At 42.3% G+C, this 19,843-nt stretch overlaps 1 protein-coding gene across 5 annotated transcripts in view; it reads right to left on the bottom strand.

Annotated features, from left to right (window-relative positions):
* LOC119008605 (partitioning defective 3 homolog) overlaps positions 1-19,843 on the bottom strand; it is a 377,798-nt gene that overhangs the window by 12,807 nt on the left and 345,148 nt on the right. For all 5 annotated transcript variants that reach the window (XM_037079110.1, XM_037079112.1, XM_037079111.1 and 2 more), the window contains one exon: positions 5,542-5,662. In XM_037079110.1, coding sequence (XP_036935005.1) covers positions 5,542-5,662 — 121 coding nt within the window. The remainder of the gene's footprint in view (positions 1-5,541; positions 5,663-19,843) is intronic.

Raw genomic sequence — 19,843 nt, forward strand, 5'->3', positions numbered from 1 at the left:
GCCGTGGTGGTTCTGTAGGTATCTTTGCATAGTGCTTGAATTAGCTGCTGTGTATGCTGCAATCTTGTCTCTCACTGTTGCCATTAATAGTTTCTACCAGCTATCCGAAACACTGCCATACAAATGATTTCAAAGTGGCGGGGGCGTACTGCTATGCTAATTTCCAGTTCCTTCACGTTTTAATATCATGAGATGTCGTGGGACAAGATCTCGTAACAGTCCGTCAATCTACTGATTGGCATGAGCTTCTTTCATAATTTAAGCTGATGTAAAATAAGTATTTGTGGGGCATCGTCACGTGACATTTGGCCACTACATCAAATTGGCTTCAAAACCTCTGGCCCCTCCTAAGGGCCTGATTGCACTCTTTCATAGTGCAGAGCTGTGTTGATATAACTCCAACCCTTAGGCCCCGGGGAGTCAAGTGACAGCGGCTAAAAGTGGCTTTTCGAGTTATTATCATCACATGATCACAGTGAAAATATTAGTTGGACACAATTGAACGCTCACTAACATGAAAGCACCATATTCAGAGGAACCTCAGTTTGCACAAACACAACAAATGCTTGCAGACACATGTATCCTAGTAGCAGGAGATAGAGTGATAATAAAATCAAAAGAATTCACATAAATAAGGTCTTTACAAGCTGCTGTTTGTGCGTTTGATCCAAAGTACCAGCATGGCGCTCACACTCCTCTGTGTGGTCATGCTCATTGACGCACAAACCCAACAGCACAAATTGATTTTATTGCTGCAGACAGAGAGCAAGAGAAAGAAAAAAAAGGGAAAAAAAAGGCAACTCTTTGGAAAATACATAGCACTTTATAATGAACATCTGGAAATCCCCTCTCACAGAGCAGCGGGGAGGGAGGGAGAAAAAAACCTGCCAGCTCTAATTGTGTGTGTTGGCTTGGGGGCTACATGATAGACAGGGCTTCTTGTGTCCTGGTCATTATTCCATTAGGGAGGAGCTGGGTCTCGAGGACTGACCTCAGCACTGTCGGTACAGGCGTTCACAGGGGACACACCTGAGCTCAGTCTCCAACACTCCAGAGACAAACTGGGGTCAGACTCAGTGTGAGCGCCTTACACCTCACACCCTCCACTATCATGATCATTGTACATGTACTATTCTCTCTTCCCAAATTAAACCATTAAAAAGGTAGTTTATTTGGGATCTAAGTAAGAGGATACTGGGTAACAGAAATGTAACCTTTAGTTGGTTTTGTCCAGTGAAAAGTGCAATTAAGTATATTCAAACAAGGTGAGGTCATGTTGAAGAAAATACTATCATGAACAAAAAAATAAATAAAAAAAATGGAAATGCAGACAGCTGAAGATGCAGACAATCTGGTTTGTGTACAGTGAAGTTGAGTTTTATATCACAGCAGTCTTTGTCATGACTACAGGTTTAGCCAGAACACATAAAGAGTATTACACCAGTAATATTAATGCTTAGACTGACAGTTTAGACAGTTTACAATTATAATCTGTTGGCAGCAGCTATCAGGGGATTTGGACTGTGGACTGCAAGACAGCCAACAAAAACTTCCAACCAAAATGACACCATCAGATTTGAGAGATTCTTGACTGACCGTTCAATACATCAGGTATTGTGACCACTCTAAAACTGCACATCAAACCACAACTGATATGATAGATACTCTGCCCTATTCTGAAATATTTGGGTGTTATGCTATTTGGGGTTAATATTGGGACTTAATCAGTAAAGTTAGTGCCAAATTTTATTTTAGTTCCAATCCTTGAAATACCTTCACCTCTAAGTCATTTCTTTTAGGTATTCTTTGTTAAGCTTTCAATCATTAACATGTTTTAATTTGAAAATCTACATTCCATGAAAAATGGGCAGACACTTTCTGCTGATGAAGATCATGCAATGTGATTAAAAGCCCCAATCTAAACCACTAAATGGAATTTAAAATTAATCAGTTTTTTTCAACAGCTGATCCAAAGTCCAGAGTGAAATGTGAACCTCTCTATTTTCAAGCCAACATGGATGAATTTGCGAGAACAACTCGGTCCAATTATTTTCTTAATGCTAGTATCTCAAGATCACATTAATTATTGCATATCACATGATTAAAAAGCTTGGTTTTAGTTAATTAATCTACTTATCTCAAGGAAACGTATTATCAGGAGATAATGAGATAATCAACCTGTTATGTATCAAAAGAAAACAAAATGTTGTTATTACTTATGAGTGATTAGAACACCCATTTATTTTGAATAATATGAAGTTGTTTTCTCATGATAAACTAGACTCTCGAGAAATGTGTTTTCTCAAAATGATGATATAACTTAATCCATTCTTAAAATGAAGAAATGAGATTTGTCATCTCAAGATAATGATTGAAACCCAATTTACAGAATACATGTTGGCAAAACATGTTTCTGTGATAGCACAGATTAAATAAAACTTGTGCACAATGCTGTGCTTATGTGCTTAGCCGCTTGGTTAGGGTGAGGACATCATGTTTTCAGCTGTTAAGGCTTGAAACTGTCCCCAGGTCTCCTTGGAACTATCAAGTGGTGTCACAAATGTTCACAATGTTCCCTCACGAAATTTTTAAGTGGTTTCACACTTCCAAATACTGAAATTCAGAGTCAAACTGCGGTCACTGTCTCGCTCTTGTCGCCTGTGACTCAACTACTGTCCCCTCCACCTCATTCTGTAGACATGTCAATATGGTAAGTAGCCTATGACACGTAAAAATGTGAACGTATCAGTGGTGCAGAATGTGAACTGATAATACTTTATTCTGGTAACTGGACCAAGATAAAGCATTAGTAACTGTGACGTAATTAAACAAATAATAACTGCACCTATGATTGTTCTGTGGCTTCCTTCATAAGCTTAGAAAATTTTGAAAATCTACATTTTCATGACTTCTGGTCATCAGCATTATTTATAATATCGCAGTGAATCTGAGCTGCTGCTATTTGTTTAAGAAATATATAGTATAACTGATACAACTGAGTCATACATGCCTCAAGATTCTAGCAGCTCCTGTTCCAGCTTGTACTCGTGTGTGGGAGCCATCACGATGTATTGTTGAGTGCTCAGGGACAACGTGCTTCAAAGTGTATTTCTGCACACTTTGATGTGGTAGGCATTTAACTGCCTTCTAAAGCATCTTGCCTTTTCTTGGTAACGCTCACTGAGTGGTTTGATTTTTAAAAGAGTGGAGGGCCTGCAGGTTTCACTTTAATCACTGTGGACAAAATTCAGCAGTGACACATGCTGAAATCCACTGCAAGAACTGAAAGATGTCAATCTCTGTGCACAAAAATCACTAACTACGCTATGGAGTACTGGCACACAAGGTCATTTTTGTGCAACTATTCATTTTTTTCAGAAAGTTAAACAGTTTTCAGTTTCAGTCTAAAAATATAAAATATATATATAAATCAACATGGTAGTCCCATCCACCTCCGATACAGCCATATCCATTCTGCTTTGGATGACACTAAGACACGACTTCCCTTGTGTTCCTTTTAATCAGTGTCATAACATAACATTGGTATGCCTGTATCTTTCCTAACAAGCCCTGCCATTGTGAATCCTTGTTCACAGGACTGAAATAACATGAAAGAGAACTAATAAAACAGACTTCAATACTCCAGGGCCAGCCTTATATCTTATTACCAGTGGAAAAGAGGGGGTATGCTCAACAATGTCAACAATCACAAGCAATTAGGAGCTCAGAGGCTCAGAGAGACCAACTGAGACTGCTTAGCGCTGAACAAACAGTTAACATCTCATTTTGACAGCAAAATGGGAAGAGAGAGAGATTAAGAAAACAGTGGAGGGACATGTCCACGTTTAGTTTTCTTTTCAACCATCAGTGTAGGAAACCCAGTGCAAATAAAGCATGCGTGTGAAGTGTGCTTTCACGTCTAACCCAAACTCATCCAGACGATAGAAAAAACAGCAGGCATGGGCGAGACAACCCCTGTCACATCAGGCCTCCGCTCCAGACCAGTTTAATTGACAAACTGACACTGATAATTCTCCAGAAAATTGGATGCCAAATATCTAAACTTTCGAGGTCTGACATTCTGACCCATAATTTAGAAAATAGCGCTGCTTGGTCTGGCAATTCCTCCATAACCACAACTTTGTCTGTCTCAGGCTGTTACACTGCAAAAAATATATACATATTCGAACTCTGACTTCGGTCGTTTATCTGTTTGGCCAGATATAAAAAAAAGATGAGTTAGAGTTAAACAAGGTTTAGGACTGTGTGCTGAAATGATGAGTGATTTAATACGTATGTGGAAAGATGATGCAAACTGTTTCTTTAGTTAAACTCCAGGCCCTGTTGAACTTTTCACGCATAGCAGGAAGTAATATGAGATCAAGTCTGAACGAATTAACAAAGGAATTAACTTGATTACATTTTTTCCAATTAAGATGAGGAAATCCCATTTTTTAGTATAGATCAATCATGGAAGAGGAGAACGGCTTAAAAAACACATTTTAATTTAAAAAAAAAATAATTTAAAAATCCTTTTAATCACATCTAATGAAAATTAAACTGAACACTGTGCCTCACTGTCTTTAATTTCTCCCCCCTTTCTTTGCCTCAAAGTCCTGAACAGTCACTTGTCATGGATTGTTTCCCTTGTTCATTTCCTCTCCGCCTTCCTGCCATAAGTGTGTCACATTTACATGACAGAAAAGGCACAGACAGAGTTGAGTAATTAGCAATTAGTTCCAGGTCAAAGGTTAGACCCCACATTTTTAATTTTGGCAGAAGTCGGGACCAAAGCCTAAAGTTTTATCGACACGACTCAGATAGTTTGGCAGTCATACAACAATGACGTCCACAAAAGGATGACAGTGTCGGGCGATCGGAACACCTCCATGGATTACTGAAAGTAATTATCATTCGTCTCACAAGTAAGATTGTTATTATTGCAGAGCAGGAATGTATGAACTCCCCTTAATTGCAGTCTGTAGGTTTATGAAACAAAATATCCTCTGCTGGGAATGATTGCAGAAATCAAATCACATTTATGCTCAGTGTTTGTGTTTGCTCACTTTCTATCACTATCAGTTAGAAAGAAGAACATTCACTGTAATATTTTTTATCATCTGTATATATTATCAAATGAACTGGTAAATAGCTAAAATCATCAAGCGAATACCAATAACAAAAGGGAATTTTAATTTGTGGTAATACTGATATACTAAATTAGTAATATGTTAGGATGTTGTTGCTTTAAAAACATATAGGTTTTTTTTTTGTTATTTTGCTGTGTTACAGAGTAGTTGTGAGGTTGAGTCTGTAGTTGGTAGTCAGGGAAATATGTTTCAGATCAGGCTGTCCAGGATCAAAATTATTTGAGCGTAAGAAATCCATTAATCAGCTGGTGGCTTTGGAGATAATCTCAGTGTTCAGTGGTGCATCAGGGGGAATCGCTCTAACAGCTCTGATTCCAGGGTATTTTGGACCATATGTTTTCCGTGTCTGTGCAGCTCAGTGCCACTCTGGTGGCTCCTATCGAACACTCACCCAGGGCTGGTTGAGGCTGTAGATGTGCCGATGGTCCTCAAGGTCTTCCTCCTGCCTGGCCTGCTGGAACTCGTGCCTCAGCCTTTGTATCCGGTCGTGGTTACTGGGGGTCATCTCACTGCTGGTAGAGACACACAGAGGAGGTGAGATGGTGGGGCTCGTCGTGTCGAATTGGGAAAGCACACTCATTGGTTGTTAGGAGGGTAAGCTTTGTAGCAAGGGCTGACTCAGAAGTAACTCCTGGCACATCACTCTGACAAGCATTTTTTCAGTGATGCTTTCTCATGTTTGAATAATTCATACGAGAGCCCTAACATCCCTCTAAATTCTGTTGAGGATCCCTTGATCTGACACATTGTGATTCCCTTTCGCATACCTGATTGACATCTCTATTTTTTTTTCTTCCCACGAGACCCCCTTCCAGCCTCATCTGTCCTGAGCATCCTTTTAACTGAAAGTGTCCCCCGTGCACCATTGTATGTGATGCATGTCCCTTTTAGACTGCAGGAGAATGTTGGCCTTTTATGGTACACAGTCATTAAACACTGTGGAAAACCCTCATTTACATCCTCTTCATTAAGGGGCTTTGAGGGGCCTGTCAATAGGAATCAATAGTCTTCCCTCAGCTTAATCAGGCTCTCCTTTTATCACCAGCTACAGAGGCAGCACATGACAAAACGCATAATTATGATGAGACAACCGGCTTGATAATAAGCCTGCATTTATGCATACCGCAGGGACGACAGTGACCAAAGGTTAGGAATTCGTGCTGAGAGCGGATCGGAGCCTGAGGGTGTAGGGAGTGGGATTGATAGAGTGAGGGGAAGGAAGAGGAGATAAAGGTAGTGGGACCGCTCTAGGATATGGTGCCGAATGAAAAAAAAGGAAAGGTTAATCAAAAGCATGTGAGAGAAGGGAAAGAAACTAAGTCGGCTAGGACCTGTCACCCTGTCATTGTGTGCGTCCTCCTGAGTAGCACTTACAGGTGGCACGCCAGCAGTGGAAGTGATTGCTTATTTGGGCCCGGAGGATTCTGGGCACAATTATGCGGCGATAATTGCGGATAAGAATGAGCACATCCTTCTGATGATAATGGGCAGTAGGACACGCTGCCAATCAAGCTTCATTAAAAGCACAGTAAATAGCAGCTCATAAAGGATGAATGGATCTCGGTGCGTGCCCCTGAGTAGCACTTGGCGAGACATGTTATCGTGTTGTTCATATTGCCTGAACAAAATCAATTGTATTAGTTATACTCCATTTGATTCCTGTAGCTTTATATGTGTGGGAAAGCAGAGGCGTGCATTAGGCCTTTCATGTGGATGTGGGCAATTAAGTGGCTCATCGGGGTGTGAGGTTGGCTTATGCTTTTAGGGTATGGGGTGATGCATTCCTCCTATTATTGCATATTACAAAATCAATGTTCCCTCTCTTATTTGCATGAGATTGCTTAAATAGCATGTGCCATGTGAAAAGACATTACATGACTTAATTGTAGCCCATTAAGAACAGAGCTGAATAGACTATATGTGCAGGGCAACACTGAAAGGCTCATGAGAGATATGACTCTTGCAAAGTTGCTCTCTCTTATCATACAAGTTTCGATTACTTTTGATTACAAGGGCAGCCCCTTACACACAGAGACTCCGCATTATTGCTGCAATCAAGGCTCGCCTTTACACCGCCTTTTTTGTTTACAGTGAACCAAGTGGCGCTGGTTTAAACCCTCTCCAGTGGGTCATTTCAAACAGCATGCCAAAACCCCCCCAGAAATTATGCAGAACCAAAAGAGGCATGACATGGTACACATCATAATGTCGACATCCGTGTGTTTTTTTTAATGTGTTTCCCCTGGTTTTCATCTAAGTTAATCTAAACATGTACCCGTTGACTGTTTATAATCATATCAGTGCAGTTATAATGTGCTGTGATTGAGACCCTGACCCACCATGCATTGTGGAAAGTGATAAAGTTTTTTTGCTCTAATTACATAATCGTCATCAGTAAATAGAGGAACCTGTCTGACTCTCACTCGCAGGGAGGGATGGTGTTTTCTGATGGAAATTTCACTGAGGTCTTGGTCGGGAAGGGTTACAGTCGCTGTGTTTTTTTTTTTTTAACAAATTGGTAGAGACAAAAACTACAACAACACAATAGTGGAAGGAGACAAAGACATGGTGAGTTTAGGTTGTTTGTTCTTAATCACGTCACACAATCACTGCCATTCAACTGCGGGAGCCGCCTGGCTCTCAGTGCCGGGGACAGACTCTGTTTTTCAGGAAGAAATGTGACGAAGTGTCGGTAGGACAGACAGGATGACAGACACTTTTCCACATATGGATGCAGTATTTGTTTCCTCTATTATATGTTGCCGAAGACACTACTAGTTATCACATTACTGTTGTCCGGTCCTGTAACATTGCTTTATGGGTTGAAGAGTGGGACATTTCTCTTTTTATTTGATGAATGAAGGATCTGTTTAGCTGTCAGACTGTGAACACCATCAGATCAACACACTCCCCCAGAGTACATTTTCAGAAACAATCTCTGTCCATACTAACACACCCAAAACCATATGCCACATGGCCATTAACCTACACTGGCATGCAGATTCATTACCTACTGTGTGGTTGCTTGATTTATCACAGAAACTGAAGGTTCAGAAAGAAAGACTACTCTCCTGCATGCTTAGTCTTTAGTTTATTTCTTATGCCATCCTGTCAATCATTGTCCTAACACATGGTCGCTCATAATTGCCTGTGATTATCTGGGGCTGTCAGTTGATATCAGCTGCTCACATCAGCCAGGGACATCTATGCAAAAGGACACAACATACCTTCACCGTTAGCCCATCATCTTTCTGCTGTCATTTTTAATATGATTGTCTCTCTGCTTCCAGTTCTTTCATGCTGCTGTTTTGCTCATGCCCCGTAATCACCCAGTCTTCGCAGATTCGCGAGTTTCATCATTTCATCAGCATCATCTGTCTCCGAAGAGTCATCCGCCACTACCACCACCGGTGTCTTGACTCCATGGGGGACATTTCTTGCCGCTGCTCAGGGCAGACGCGCTTCAATCACAAAATCTCTCTGAGGAGTCTACGTACCAAAAATGTTCTCACATGAGTCATTATCACATATTTTCTGTTGGATTATGACACATTATCTTCTGTAAAAAAATATTAATTAATTAATTTTGGATTCTCTCGTGATTGAAATACTGTGAACAATTTTTATTTCTATTGACTCTTCAATGTAACCTTTCTTATTTACTTTTACTTTTAGATTCTATTATATGTATTACAGGTACAAGGGCTGATATCCTGAAATCAGGACATGAAGGATGAGACAGTGAAACATGACTGTGCTTTACAGAATCCCCCTGGATAATTCTATTTTTATTAAAAAATTGTCACAGCTTTTTTAACCTCTCTTTTTCCATTACCTTCTTCTGAATTTAATTAATCACTTTCAAATCATTTTGTGTCTTTCTGACATATACAACCTCTATAACAAACTCAAATACTCCACAATATAATGCACATAATCCAGGCTGAGATTTGCAAATAATGCTCTGATAGGACTGAAACAGCAAGTGACCATGAGTGCCTGCACTGTCATTTCAGAAAATCTAGTGTGTGTTTCAGAATATCTTCACTCTTGAAGAAGTTTTCCAAAAACTGCATTTTAACCTAAAACATGTTAAACTAATACAATGTGAGCGTGTTTATGAAAGCTAAGTTTCAATAAATACCTGTGAATATGTGGACAGGGCCTAAAAACTACAAATCACCATGTAATTGGGAAATCATAAAACACATCTGCAATTCTTCACCCTAGTGTATGCATGCTATGCTTGAATACAGTATAAGTCATCATCTTTGCTTGAGAGAGAGGTTTGACAAGACTACAAGACTTGTAAAGGGTGGAAACAGACCAAAGAGACCGGCTCGAGGAAGTCCAATGCATGCAATTAGTTTAATCCCTGAGGCTGGTCAAAGAGAAGACAGGGTTGGCTCCAAACAAATGGCCGTAAATTTTTCTCTTTGACCCTCCAGCGAGGGTCAGTGCTGGCATCAGCATCTCAAAAACATGCACCAATGGGCTAGAGGAACCACAGGGAGCAGCTGGGGATTGACAAAAAGGGCCACACCCCAGGCAATAAACAAGACTGCTATACACTCCATATACACTTTCAGCACAGTAAGACCTATTGCCCTTCTATCACCCACTCAAGCATCAATATATGAAAGTGTGTAACGTATGTTACCAAATTTCTGTGGATGAAGTGGTGGGGAGTGAAATGGCAGAAGATGAGCTGAGACAAGATCTCCAGCAAATTAAAGAACTGGCAGCAAAGCACGAAATGGAAATTGCGTCGCGCAGGGACCGGGAGTGGGGCTGGGATTTAACGAGGGGTGAATTTGTCACGGCAGTTCAAAGGAGGCCTGTGCAATTTCTAGATTATCTGCAGGGTCTTCTCCTCTTGGTCCTCCGCCCACCACAGGGGGTACCGAGATGATGATGGGATTCTTGAAAAACACTCATTCTTCAATGTAAATATATTCATATAGTAAGAAAAAAAAAAAAAGCTGGAAAGCTTTGAGCTGCCGGGGAAGTGGAGAGGCACTGCCCGCTATCACTGGAACGGCCAGCAGCAGCCCTGTCTCCACACGTGAAGAAGATGGATTCAGCCGCCTTCCCTGAGAGCTCCCCAATGCTTGGGCACCTCAATGTGTAATTAGTCAGCATGATCGTTGCCGATGCATCAGGTGTCACCGCTTATAAATCCCCCTGTGAATACATCAACATCTGTAATGGGCCTGAAGAACGAGCGTGGCAAGAAAAAGACAGGGTGGGAAACTGGCGGCAATTTACGTCAGCGGACCTCTCCAGCAATTAGGATAAATGTGTCACCTGAGCCAGCAACGCATGTGTATGAGGGAATATGAATGAGCGCTCCACATCGGTTTGCTATAAGCCATGTGTTTGTGCATAATGGAAAAAGGTCACAGGTTGTGTGAGTGTACTCAAGGGTACAGGCAAGCTGTCTGTATCATGAGCTAGCAGGGCTTAGCTTTTTTTTTTTTCCAATAGCCTTTTTTTTTTTTTTTTTTTTTTTTTCAAAAATGTGAGTCATGGAAAAATGGGATGCTGCACGTAAGGTAATTAAAAAACATGGGTGAGATAAAGTATCCATATGCCACAGCATTTTCACAGCCGGCATCTTCATTCTGTCCTGTATAATGAGATTTGCTCAAAATTCATCTGTGTTCGCAGACTGAAATGTCAGCGTTTGGCCTCCGAGGTCGGCCATGTCGCTCCGAAATGCAAACATACGCGTGGAATACAGACCGCCCCTCATAGATGTAGAAACAAAGATGCCAACACATGCGCTGTCTCCGATTCCCTGCCTCTCTACTGCTCACTTTACAGACACTTGTGTTCGGTAGAGTCGCACTGCTGCTGTGTTAGGAGCTTGGCTGAAAGCTTATTCTGAAGGCTTATCAGGAGAGGGGATCCTGTGAATTCACAGGCATGCAGCGTCAGGTCAAACAGCAAGGATTCAGGCTCAGAACTACAACAGACAATCCCCCTCCTGTCCTGCTGCTCCACCTCATCCTCTCCCTTCTCAAGACAGGATTACAAAACTAGTCGAAGTATGAAAATACAGAGAAGCAGAAAAAATACAAGCTGAAATTGTTGAACTTTAGATCAAAAATATGGCTTGGTGATTAAAGGCACAACAAGTAGAGATTTCTGTATTTAAAGGATAATTACACTATCCCAGATGTTTCCAACAATCCTCAGATCCCCAGAGCTTGCCAATCCAAGTTTACTCGAGGTGAGGGTACGTTTCATTTGGTCGCTTGTCACTATCATTTCCAGAGGAAGTTATAGTCAGAGAGTGAGTGAAGAAGTCAGTGAACAGGACTCAAGGTAATCTGAATAAAACATTACCTTGTCTGGGAATATTTGTCCCTTACTCACATCAGATAGATTTCAGTGCCCATGGTGGTTACTTGCGCAAGTTTCACTGATCTTTTGTGTCTTTTTTTTGTGTTTATATGCCCCCAAACAGACAAATTACTGTATGTTGATGGTATGATAGCAAATGTTTAAGTTCAGTGAAGGTCAGCCTCTCACTGAACACTTCTCTCTTCTCTCTGTAACTTTGTAATGTAATGTTAATGATGTTAAGTACATCTCCCCTCCAGCTCCAGTTGGCTGTCAACATTACAATACATAAACACCTGACAATAGAGCTCACCCCCATGGATCGCTGCCACAGCCAGGTTGATTAATGGCAGTGAAGAAGAATCCACTTTTTATCTTTATTATATTTATCCACTTTATCCCAGAGCTCTCCTCCCATCGACAAATTGTTCTAGATCAGAGCAGATTCAGACTCCTGGTGTTTGTTCATCCAGAAGGTCTGGCTCTGCACCCGACTCTACCTTCTAGCAGCAGAAATTACATATCGTGCATTCCGAGTTTTATCCACAACAATTTATAATACTGCAGCAGCAACATATTTCTTAGCGCTTTTGTTTTGCAGCAGACCAAGCAGCAAGTGGTGTGCATATCTCTAAGTGCATGCATGTGTGCGACCCCCCATCCCACCTGTGTTTTTTAACCTGATCTGTTGACAGGGGTCATGAGCCCTCTAAGGCTGCAGTTGGGGATATGTGGACGCCTGTCTGTGTAATAGTCATCCTTTGATCCGGGAGGATTTGGCAGATGTCTCACACACTGCAAGGCTTAGTCCGAGGATGCAAACTATGGCACACTATCGCTTCTGTTGGTGGATCAAAGCCACGCTGAGTCCCGGCGTGTCCTATAAACACCGCCACTGGCCAATAAAGGAGTAATCCAATCACTGAGAGTAACATGGGTCATATGAGCATACCAAAGGTCAGTGGCCAGCCCTGGCCAATCAGAACGAGAGGGGTATAATCCCAGGGATAACATTTATAGAGAAGTTTGACAGGAGTTCTGAGAGTTGTCACAGACTTGTTCATTTCCAAGTAAAGTGAAAAAAGGCTGAACTGTTAGGTCTTCAGTTTGACTTTAAAATCAGACGGTCTGTTATTTCTTATCTGATCACTGTTGATTGAAATTCTATCAGATTATCTGGTTTCTTGCTCTGGCCCCAGTATCTCCACACAGCAGATGAGGGGGCAGGCTTCTTAAGTTTGGGCCCTTTGGCAATCTTGCATCAAGTCAAAAGCTTAGCTCATCTTTATTCCATCGCCCTGTGGACTTTCATTTATTTCAAAGACAGAAAGATGAGGCATTTTTGGGGGAGATGGACAGCCTTTGGGACCTACCGCAATGATAGAAAAAGATTAGATCTGCATTACCGCTGGTCATTTTTGAATGGGGGGGGGGGGGGGGGGGGAAAGATAAAACATTTTTTTAGAGTCTTCAGAGGAAATCCGCATATATTGCCCACTCTGCCATGATTCTTGCAATCAAACGAAAAGCATTTGAAGCATATAACCCTCTCCCAGCATTTCTTTCCCTCTCCACTTTACTCTCTTTCCCATCTTCATAAAAATATCCTCTTTTTTTTTTTTTCCTGCCTCGTCTCTCCTATTTTTCTTTTTCTAACCGTATGTTTTATCTCTGAATGCCTCAATCTCCTCTGTGGTTACAGGGATAGGTCATGAATTCCCCTCTGTCCCCCTCATCCTCTCCCACTAGCCGGGTAAGTGACAGCTGCAGGCTGGACAAAGGCCTGATAATACCCTGGATTTGTTAGGCTCTGACTTCACCCATGTCCTCTTGTGACTGATGCACTGACAGCGGCGCCTTGCCAGCTAAAAACCCCACTTCTTGATGGGGGCAGTTGCTGTTGTTGAGTTAGGTGTGAATGTGTGTGTGTATGTGTGTGTGTTTCCATGGTTCCTTTCAGGCTCCAAAGCAGCCCATATGGGGTCCTTGGGGGTCTTAAGAGGCCATCATCTGGGATGTCTGCCTCGCCCATGGTGGTGGCGTGACTGGGGTTTGTGGATCTCTGATTAGCAAGGGAAAGAAGCAGCGTCTGTGGAGCTGCTCCCTCCAACAGCCTGTCCAGCACAGCTGGCCCCTGGTGTGCCGTTCATCTCTTTCTTCCCTAGTGTGAAAAATTGAGAAACAGCTCTGCCCTGAAGGGAACCGCAGAAGGCCCTCAACTAAGAAAACACGGTTCACAGAAAATGAGGAAAAGAGACAGTTCTTCAGCTATCTCTTTGTCTCTTCAGAGGCATACACCCCTCTTTACTACAATTTACTTTATTACCCCAAGGACACGTGCTGCAACCACTTTTCTCTACGAGTCATAAACATCTTTGTCTTTCTTTCACTCTGTTTCATTCTTCTGTTTGAGGGATTGCTATTATACAGGTGCAGGTGTGCCATGGAAAGGGACAACATTGATGCCTTCTGCCCTGCCTTCAAAACTGCTTTTGTTTCTACGTGCTGTGCCATGCAGATGTATTACCCATGGTTACAAAGAAACAGGTGTGATGCTTTTCGACAAAACGGGAACTAATTTTGATAGTTTTAAACTTCCAATATTTGGTTAAGATGGGACTCTACAAGCAAGTGAAATGGCTTGAGGCAGTGTTGTGGCAGGGCTCTCAGCTGTGTGGCCAGAGCCTTCTAGTAAATAAAAACTGAAAAAAAAGAAAAGATGGATGCCCAGGTGCAGTCCTAAAATGTATCAGTTATTCAGCCGATCCTGTGAGGTTGTTGCAGCTGCTCTAACTCAGAGTCAAGGACAGCCAGGAGGTCGTAGTGGCTGCCCATTTGAAGCAAATGCAGTGTGCAGAGGCCGGCTTCAAGTTGTTTTCCCTGTAAAATGAATGTGCCTGCGTTTGTTCTACTTTATATAATTGTTTACTTAAATATATTAACGTTTACTGTAGAGCTCAGTTAATGAAGGGGCACATTTGCTGCTAAGATTGAGGATTTGTTTCTATTCAACAACAGCAGCCATTTTTCTCCAATTAACTTAAAAAAAACATACCTCTCTGAGAGATGTAAGATTCTGTCATGCAGCACAAAACATCATGTGAAGGGGAAAATCTAAATGTAATGATTTATGTTGTATGGGCACGTCAACAAATGTATATGGATCTCACACTCTGTGAGAACTTTCCTCACCTCAAATGCCGGCAACTTTTCTATAAGTTACTTTGGGTGAAGAAAGCAGTCGGGCAGCTTCTGACTGACAGCTGCATCCTCCATGAAGAAAGAGATGAACTTTGAAGTTAAGGCCTGTAATCCCAATCTATTGATTCAGAGGCACTTACACACTCTGGGAAAGAGCGGGAGAGGCTTGAGAGTATGGTTTCGACTGCGTAATGTATTCACATAGGCACACAAACACACTCACACGTGTGAGTTCAGAGCAGTGCCACTTCTTGACGAGACAAAGCTGCGCTGGATGCTGATGATTGAAGTTAATTGCATGCCCAAAACTTTGTAAACAGACAAAAATAAATATTTGCTGGATTATGCCCGAAAACTCATATACATTAAATCTTTTATTTAAAAAAAGGCATAAAAGCAGTATGAAAACAAATGTGTGACAGCCCAAGACTCATTACACAGTGAATAATTCCTTTTTAAATACATTTTTTTTTCATGTCTATGACTGTAATGTGCAGTGTTCCGGTTGCACCGACGCATCTGATGGCTCAACAGTCGTACTCAGGGTAAGAAGAGTGAAGAGCAGGTCTTAAATAAGGTGTGAAGGCCATAGGCTAAAGTATCCATCTAAACAGGTTAGCTCAGCTTTTATGAGCCCATCAGGCTTTAAAGACAGCTTTTATGAGATATCAGCTAGCTTGACACTAAGAGGCCAGAAGAGAAGTGAGCCGGGGGTATATGACTTTGGCTTCAAGTATACACTTTTATGGACCCTGACACCAAAATATTTGGTCTAAGTATAGGCTGGCGCCTTGAAATATGAAATAGGTGGCTGTATTTTGCATTAGGTGACCTCAAATAAGTGCCCAGCGAGGCTGGTGTGCTGCAGAGACGAGTCACCTATGCAGGTTTCTCTTTCGAGTAGCACTCCACAACCCGGAGAGGGCTGGAAGGTTTTGGCCAAAGCGCTGGCGAGACGTTTGTCAGCAGTCAGACAAGAAGGAGCCGAGTGGATCTTGAGTTGAGTTTGTCCAGCCAAGTGTAGATGCCTCAAGTGTTTTTCTGTAAAAAAACAGCTGCCATGACTGAAGTTTGACAACCAACTACATGGAAATGAGCAAATTACTGAAAAATTAATGGTAACGATAAACCAGATAAATTAGTTGTACAAATTTTGGAACTATGAAGCATATAAAAAAAGGGAGGGAAGCTGTTCCTTCTCTTTGTTTTCGAGTCTTGGTGTACTGCCACGACTGCAGTCCCACAGACACAGTCCTACAAGCATCTCCAACCTGCCAGTCCAGGTCCAACTGAGCTCATCACACAGCTGTGCGACCCTACACCCCCCTGCCAAAGCCCTCCTCCCCACTTGACTTACTTTTTGACTTTGCATTCTGAAACTGCTTCATCCTTCAGCTGCTCTTATGAGCTGAAATGCCCTCAGGCAGCTTATTAGAGAGGCACAAGTTTTTCAAGCATAGGGTAGCACAGTCGTAACACAGTAGCAGGAAACAGACAGACTGCAGGGAAGCGATTCAAATATGGGTCCTGGGGTTGGCTCCTGCTAAAAGCCAGAGAATGGGATTGAATATTACTCAAATAAAAAGTCAGTGATGTCAGCCACCATCAAACCTCGTCCAGTTCAAAATGTCTCAGATTTCATATGTTGGTAAATTGACCTTCACTGACTTCATCTCTTTCATTTTTCATGTCTGGGACAGTAGTTCATTTATATACATAAAAAAATATAATTCTGTTTTTAACAAATAGGAGTGTGTCTATGGTCCATTTTTAAAAATTGCACATAATTCCAAATTAAGAATGATTCACTGACTGTTTTGAAAAGATACAATGGTTTTATTGCATTTTCCTCCCTGCAGAGAAACTTTGCTGTATGCTGACTTTGATACTTGCAAAGACATGAAACTCAACAGAAATCACTACAAGGAAATAATTGAAGGCCAGCAGTCGACCCAAGAATGTCCGATCTTCTCACCATCACTTCAACATATCCACTCAAATCCATTAAAAACATTTCCCATTTGCAACTGCATAACCATGCAACAATAGTGTACTGTGACTCGGACTGACTCAAAGCAAGTACAATGTTTACTATGTGTTTACAGCATACTGGGAGTTCACCATCTGGTCTCTACAAGTTGTTTTTCAGACCACTCTGTGATGAATGAAAAAGCAATGCTCGCCTGCAGGGAGAGAAAAACACAAAAAAAACAATCCACGGTATGTCCAGAGATATGGTTAACAGTGTGTGTAAATGCACTAAATGGATTGAAACACTCATATGAGTCCCTTTGATGCAAATATATGCAAAGACGTCAACATGCGAACGGGCAGATGAATCCACTCCAGATGCAAATATTCACATGCAGCTGACCCTCTGTTAGTCATTTGCTATTCGAGCATGTTGCCAGAGCGACACACTTGCAGGCTACCTTTTAATGACAGGCTAATATCAGATTTCCAATGGGCCTGAGCAATGCTGATACATTAGCCATACATTACATATGCATTCAGAAATGTCTGTCATTTGACATCTGGTGCATCATTTTCAGTGGGGTCGGCTGACTCGGAAGGGTTTACCTCCCTACAGCAGCATGTCTGGTCACATGTACACCCAATGTTTTAAATCCCCTTTTAGCAACTGACAAGCCAAGCAGAGATCCTGTCTTTTATTAGGGCGCTGGGGTCTTCCAGGTTCAGTCTGGAAGGTCTACACCTGTTAAGTATTTCATCTCCTCCAGTGAGACATCACAATGTGCTGAATGCAGACAATCACACTCTTTCCAAATGTCAGTCCCTGATGCTCAGTGGGTGAGCCACAAGCTGGCAGTAAATAATTCACACCAGCCCTCCTCATCGTCCCATACACAAGCAGCCCCCAAGTCTTCTCCTCCACGACCCCCTGTGCCGCTGCTGCTTCCTCTATATATATAATTAACGAGAGAGGCGCGGTGGGACTCGTCAGTCAGAGCGCAACTAGAGCCAGGGCCACTTTAAACAATAACAATATTGATAGTGGGTGTAATAAAGCAGAATTAAAAAGATGGACTCCAACCATAACTCCCCCCACCCCCCACCTCTTCCCCTCACCACTTAAAGCTGGAACCAGCTGAGCCAGGAGCTAAAAAATCATTGGTGGTACTTATGGGGAATAGATGGAGAGAGAAAGAAATGGAAGGGAGGAAGAAAAAAAGAGAGGAGCAGAGCTGCTGCCCCTTCCCCGCCATTCCCTGGTGTCCTACACTGCCTGCTCTCCCGTCCCCTCCATTACTGGATTAGGTCTTGGAGCCCCTCTTCTGAGAACTAGAAACACACAAGATGGAGAAGGTCAGGGGTCACGACCTTCAGTAATGGCCACGCAGACAGACGAGCACTAGAAAGAAAAAAGATGAGGCTGGCAGCATTCTTTCAATTTAAGCTATCAATGTTGTGTAATAATCAATGAGCGGGTCAAGAGGTTGGCAGATACTGACAGATGGGGAGACAAAAAACGGAAGAAGAAATGGATGAAAATGAGCGAATCAGAGCTTAAAAGGCAAATCAGTGTTCACATAACCACACTTGAATGATTTGTTGACCTGTCTCTAAACATAATGATAAAAAGTGGATCACAATTAAATGCCACTATTCTATCTGGGACTTATGTGGAGCATATTTACATATCACATCCACCTGTTCTGTGGGTGTTTTACAATGTTGTAGTGCATCAGTGCCGGTCCATAAAGTCACAGTCGCATCAGCGGAGAAAAAAAAAAAAACCCTGCCATTACTGCTATCTCCCATCAACCTCCAGCACCCTTACATATGTTAATGCCCCTTCAACCTGTGACCCTCACATTCATGACATCATTATCAACCCTGCCAGACATAATGTTGGTCTGTCACTGCCATGATCTATGGCCACAGTGGCTCTCTGCCTTAATGAAGCTGTAACACTGACTTAAACGGCTAAAGCCAGGACGAGCCTCTGCATGGCTCGATCTGAATACGCATCAATCATCTTGCATCAGGCATCAATCAATCAAAGGCCCCTGTGACAGCTGGGAGCCCCCCCCCCCCCACAATCTGCCGCCATGGCCACCGTACAAACATGCACAAAAACCCATTGGTTGTGATTTTGATCTCAATTATCATCATGACCGCGGGCCACAACTTCCCTTGTGACCGACATGCTACTAAAGAGCAGTGGCAGTCAATAATCAAGGCAGGGAAAAAGCCATCAGGTGCAGAATCGGTCAAGTATAATTATATATTTTAATGTCATTTAGTTTAATTAATACGCTTGGAACCCCATAATAAAATGACAAGGTCAGGAGGCGAGAAATGTCAACAACAACACTGAGCACCACACTGGATTGAGTCTTTTGAACTGAAGCATGTGTGTATATATTCCAAAAGCTGATCCTGTGACATTGCAGTGAGGCCAAAGATGATTTTAGAGTGTCTCTGTCCTCCCGGGAGATTTAGAGGGCCATAACTGTCCATGTTCAGAGCTACAGAAAGCAATGAGGTCAGCTGTGACAAGCTTTTAGTCTACAGTACGGTGGCGGTGGCAGTGTTCCCAGAGCAAACACATGCTTATGTAAAAACAGCCCACACTCCAACCCCCCCGAATAGGAGACGTAGCATAGCAAGTCTCAGTGGTCGTTTCTTTAAACCAACATCATTCCTTTCCTGTTGTTTCTTCCCAGCCACAGGGATTTGAACCAGCGTAACTTAAGATGGGCTTTGGGCTTCAGCGAGCGCACAGAGAACTGATAACGTTTTCTCCATGCCTTTCAACAGACGGCCTAATAAGGCCGGCTCTGTCATGAGGCCAAACTGTCAGCATTTCCCACGGAAGGAGCTTGATGTTTAGTCTCTGTCTTTCTTTATGTCTCTGCAGGTGACTATAGGAGGCTGCCCCCAAAATATGAGCTGTTATCACAAACCAGATCACATTGTAATCTCTTCTAATCCTCTGACTAAACGGCTTCTGAGTCGGGGGCTGTGAGGAAAGTGAGAGAGATGCGATGTGAGAGGGCAGTGGCGGAAAAGACAAACATTAAAGGAGAGTACAGAAGCGAAGAGCGTGCCTCTCCAGTCACAGAAATCTATCTAATTAACTCCCTCCAATGAGAGGAGCTCCTGTCTGCCAGTTCAGC

Source organism: Acanthopagrus latus, chromosome 19 (assembly GCF_904848185.1).
Source record: "Acanthopagrus latus isolate v.2019 chromosome 19, fAcaLat1.1, whole genome shotgun sequence".
Taxonomy (NCBI): Eukaryota; Metazoa; Chordata; class Actinopteri; order Spariformes; family Sparidae; genus Acanthopagrus; species Acanthopagrus latus.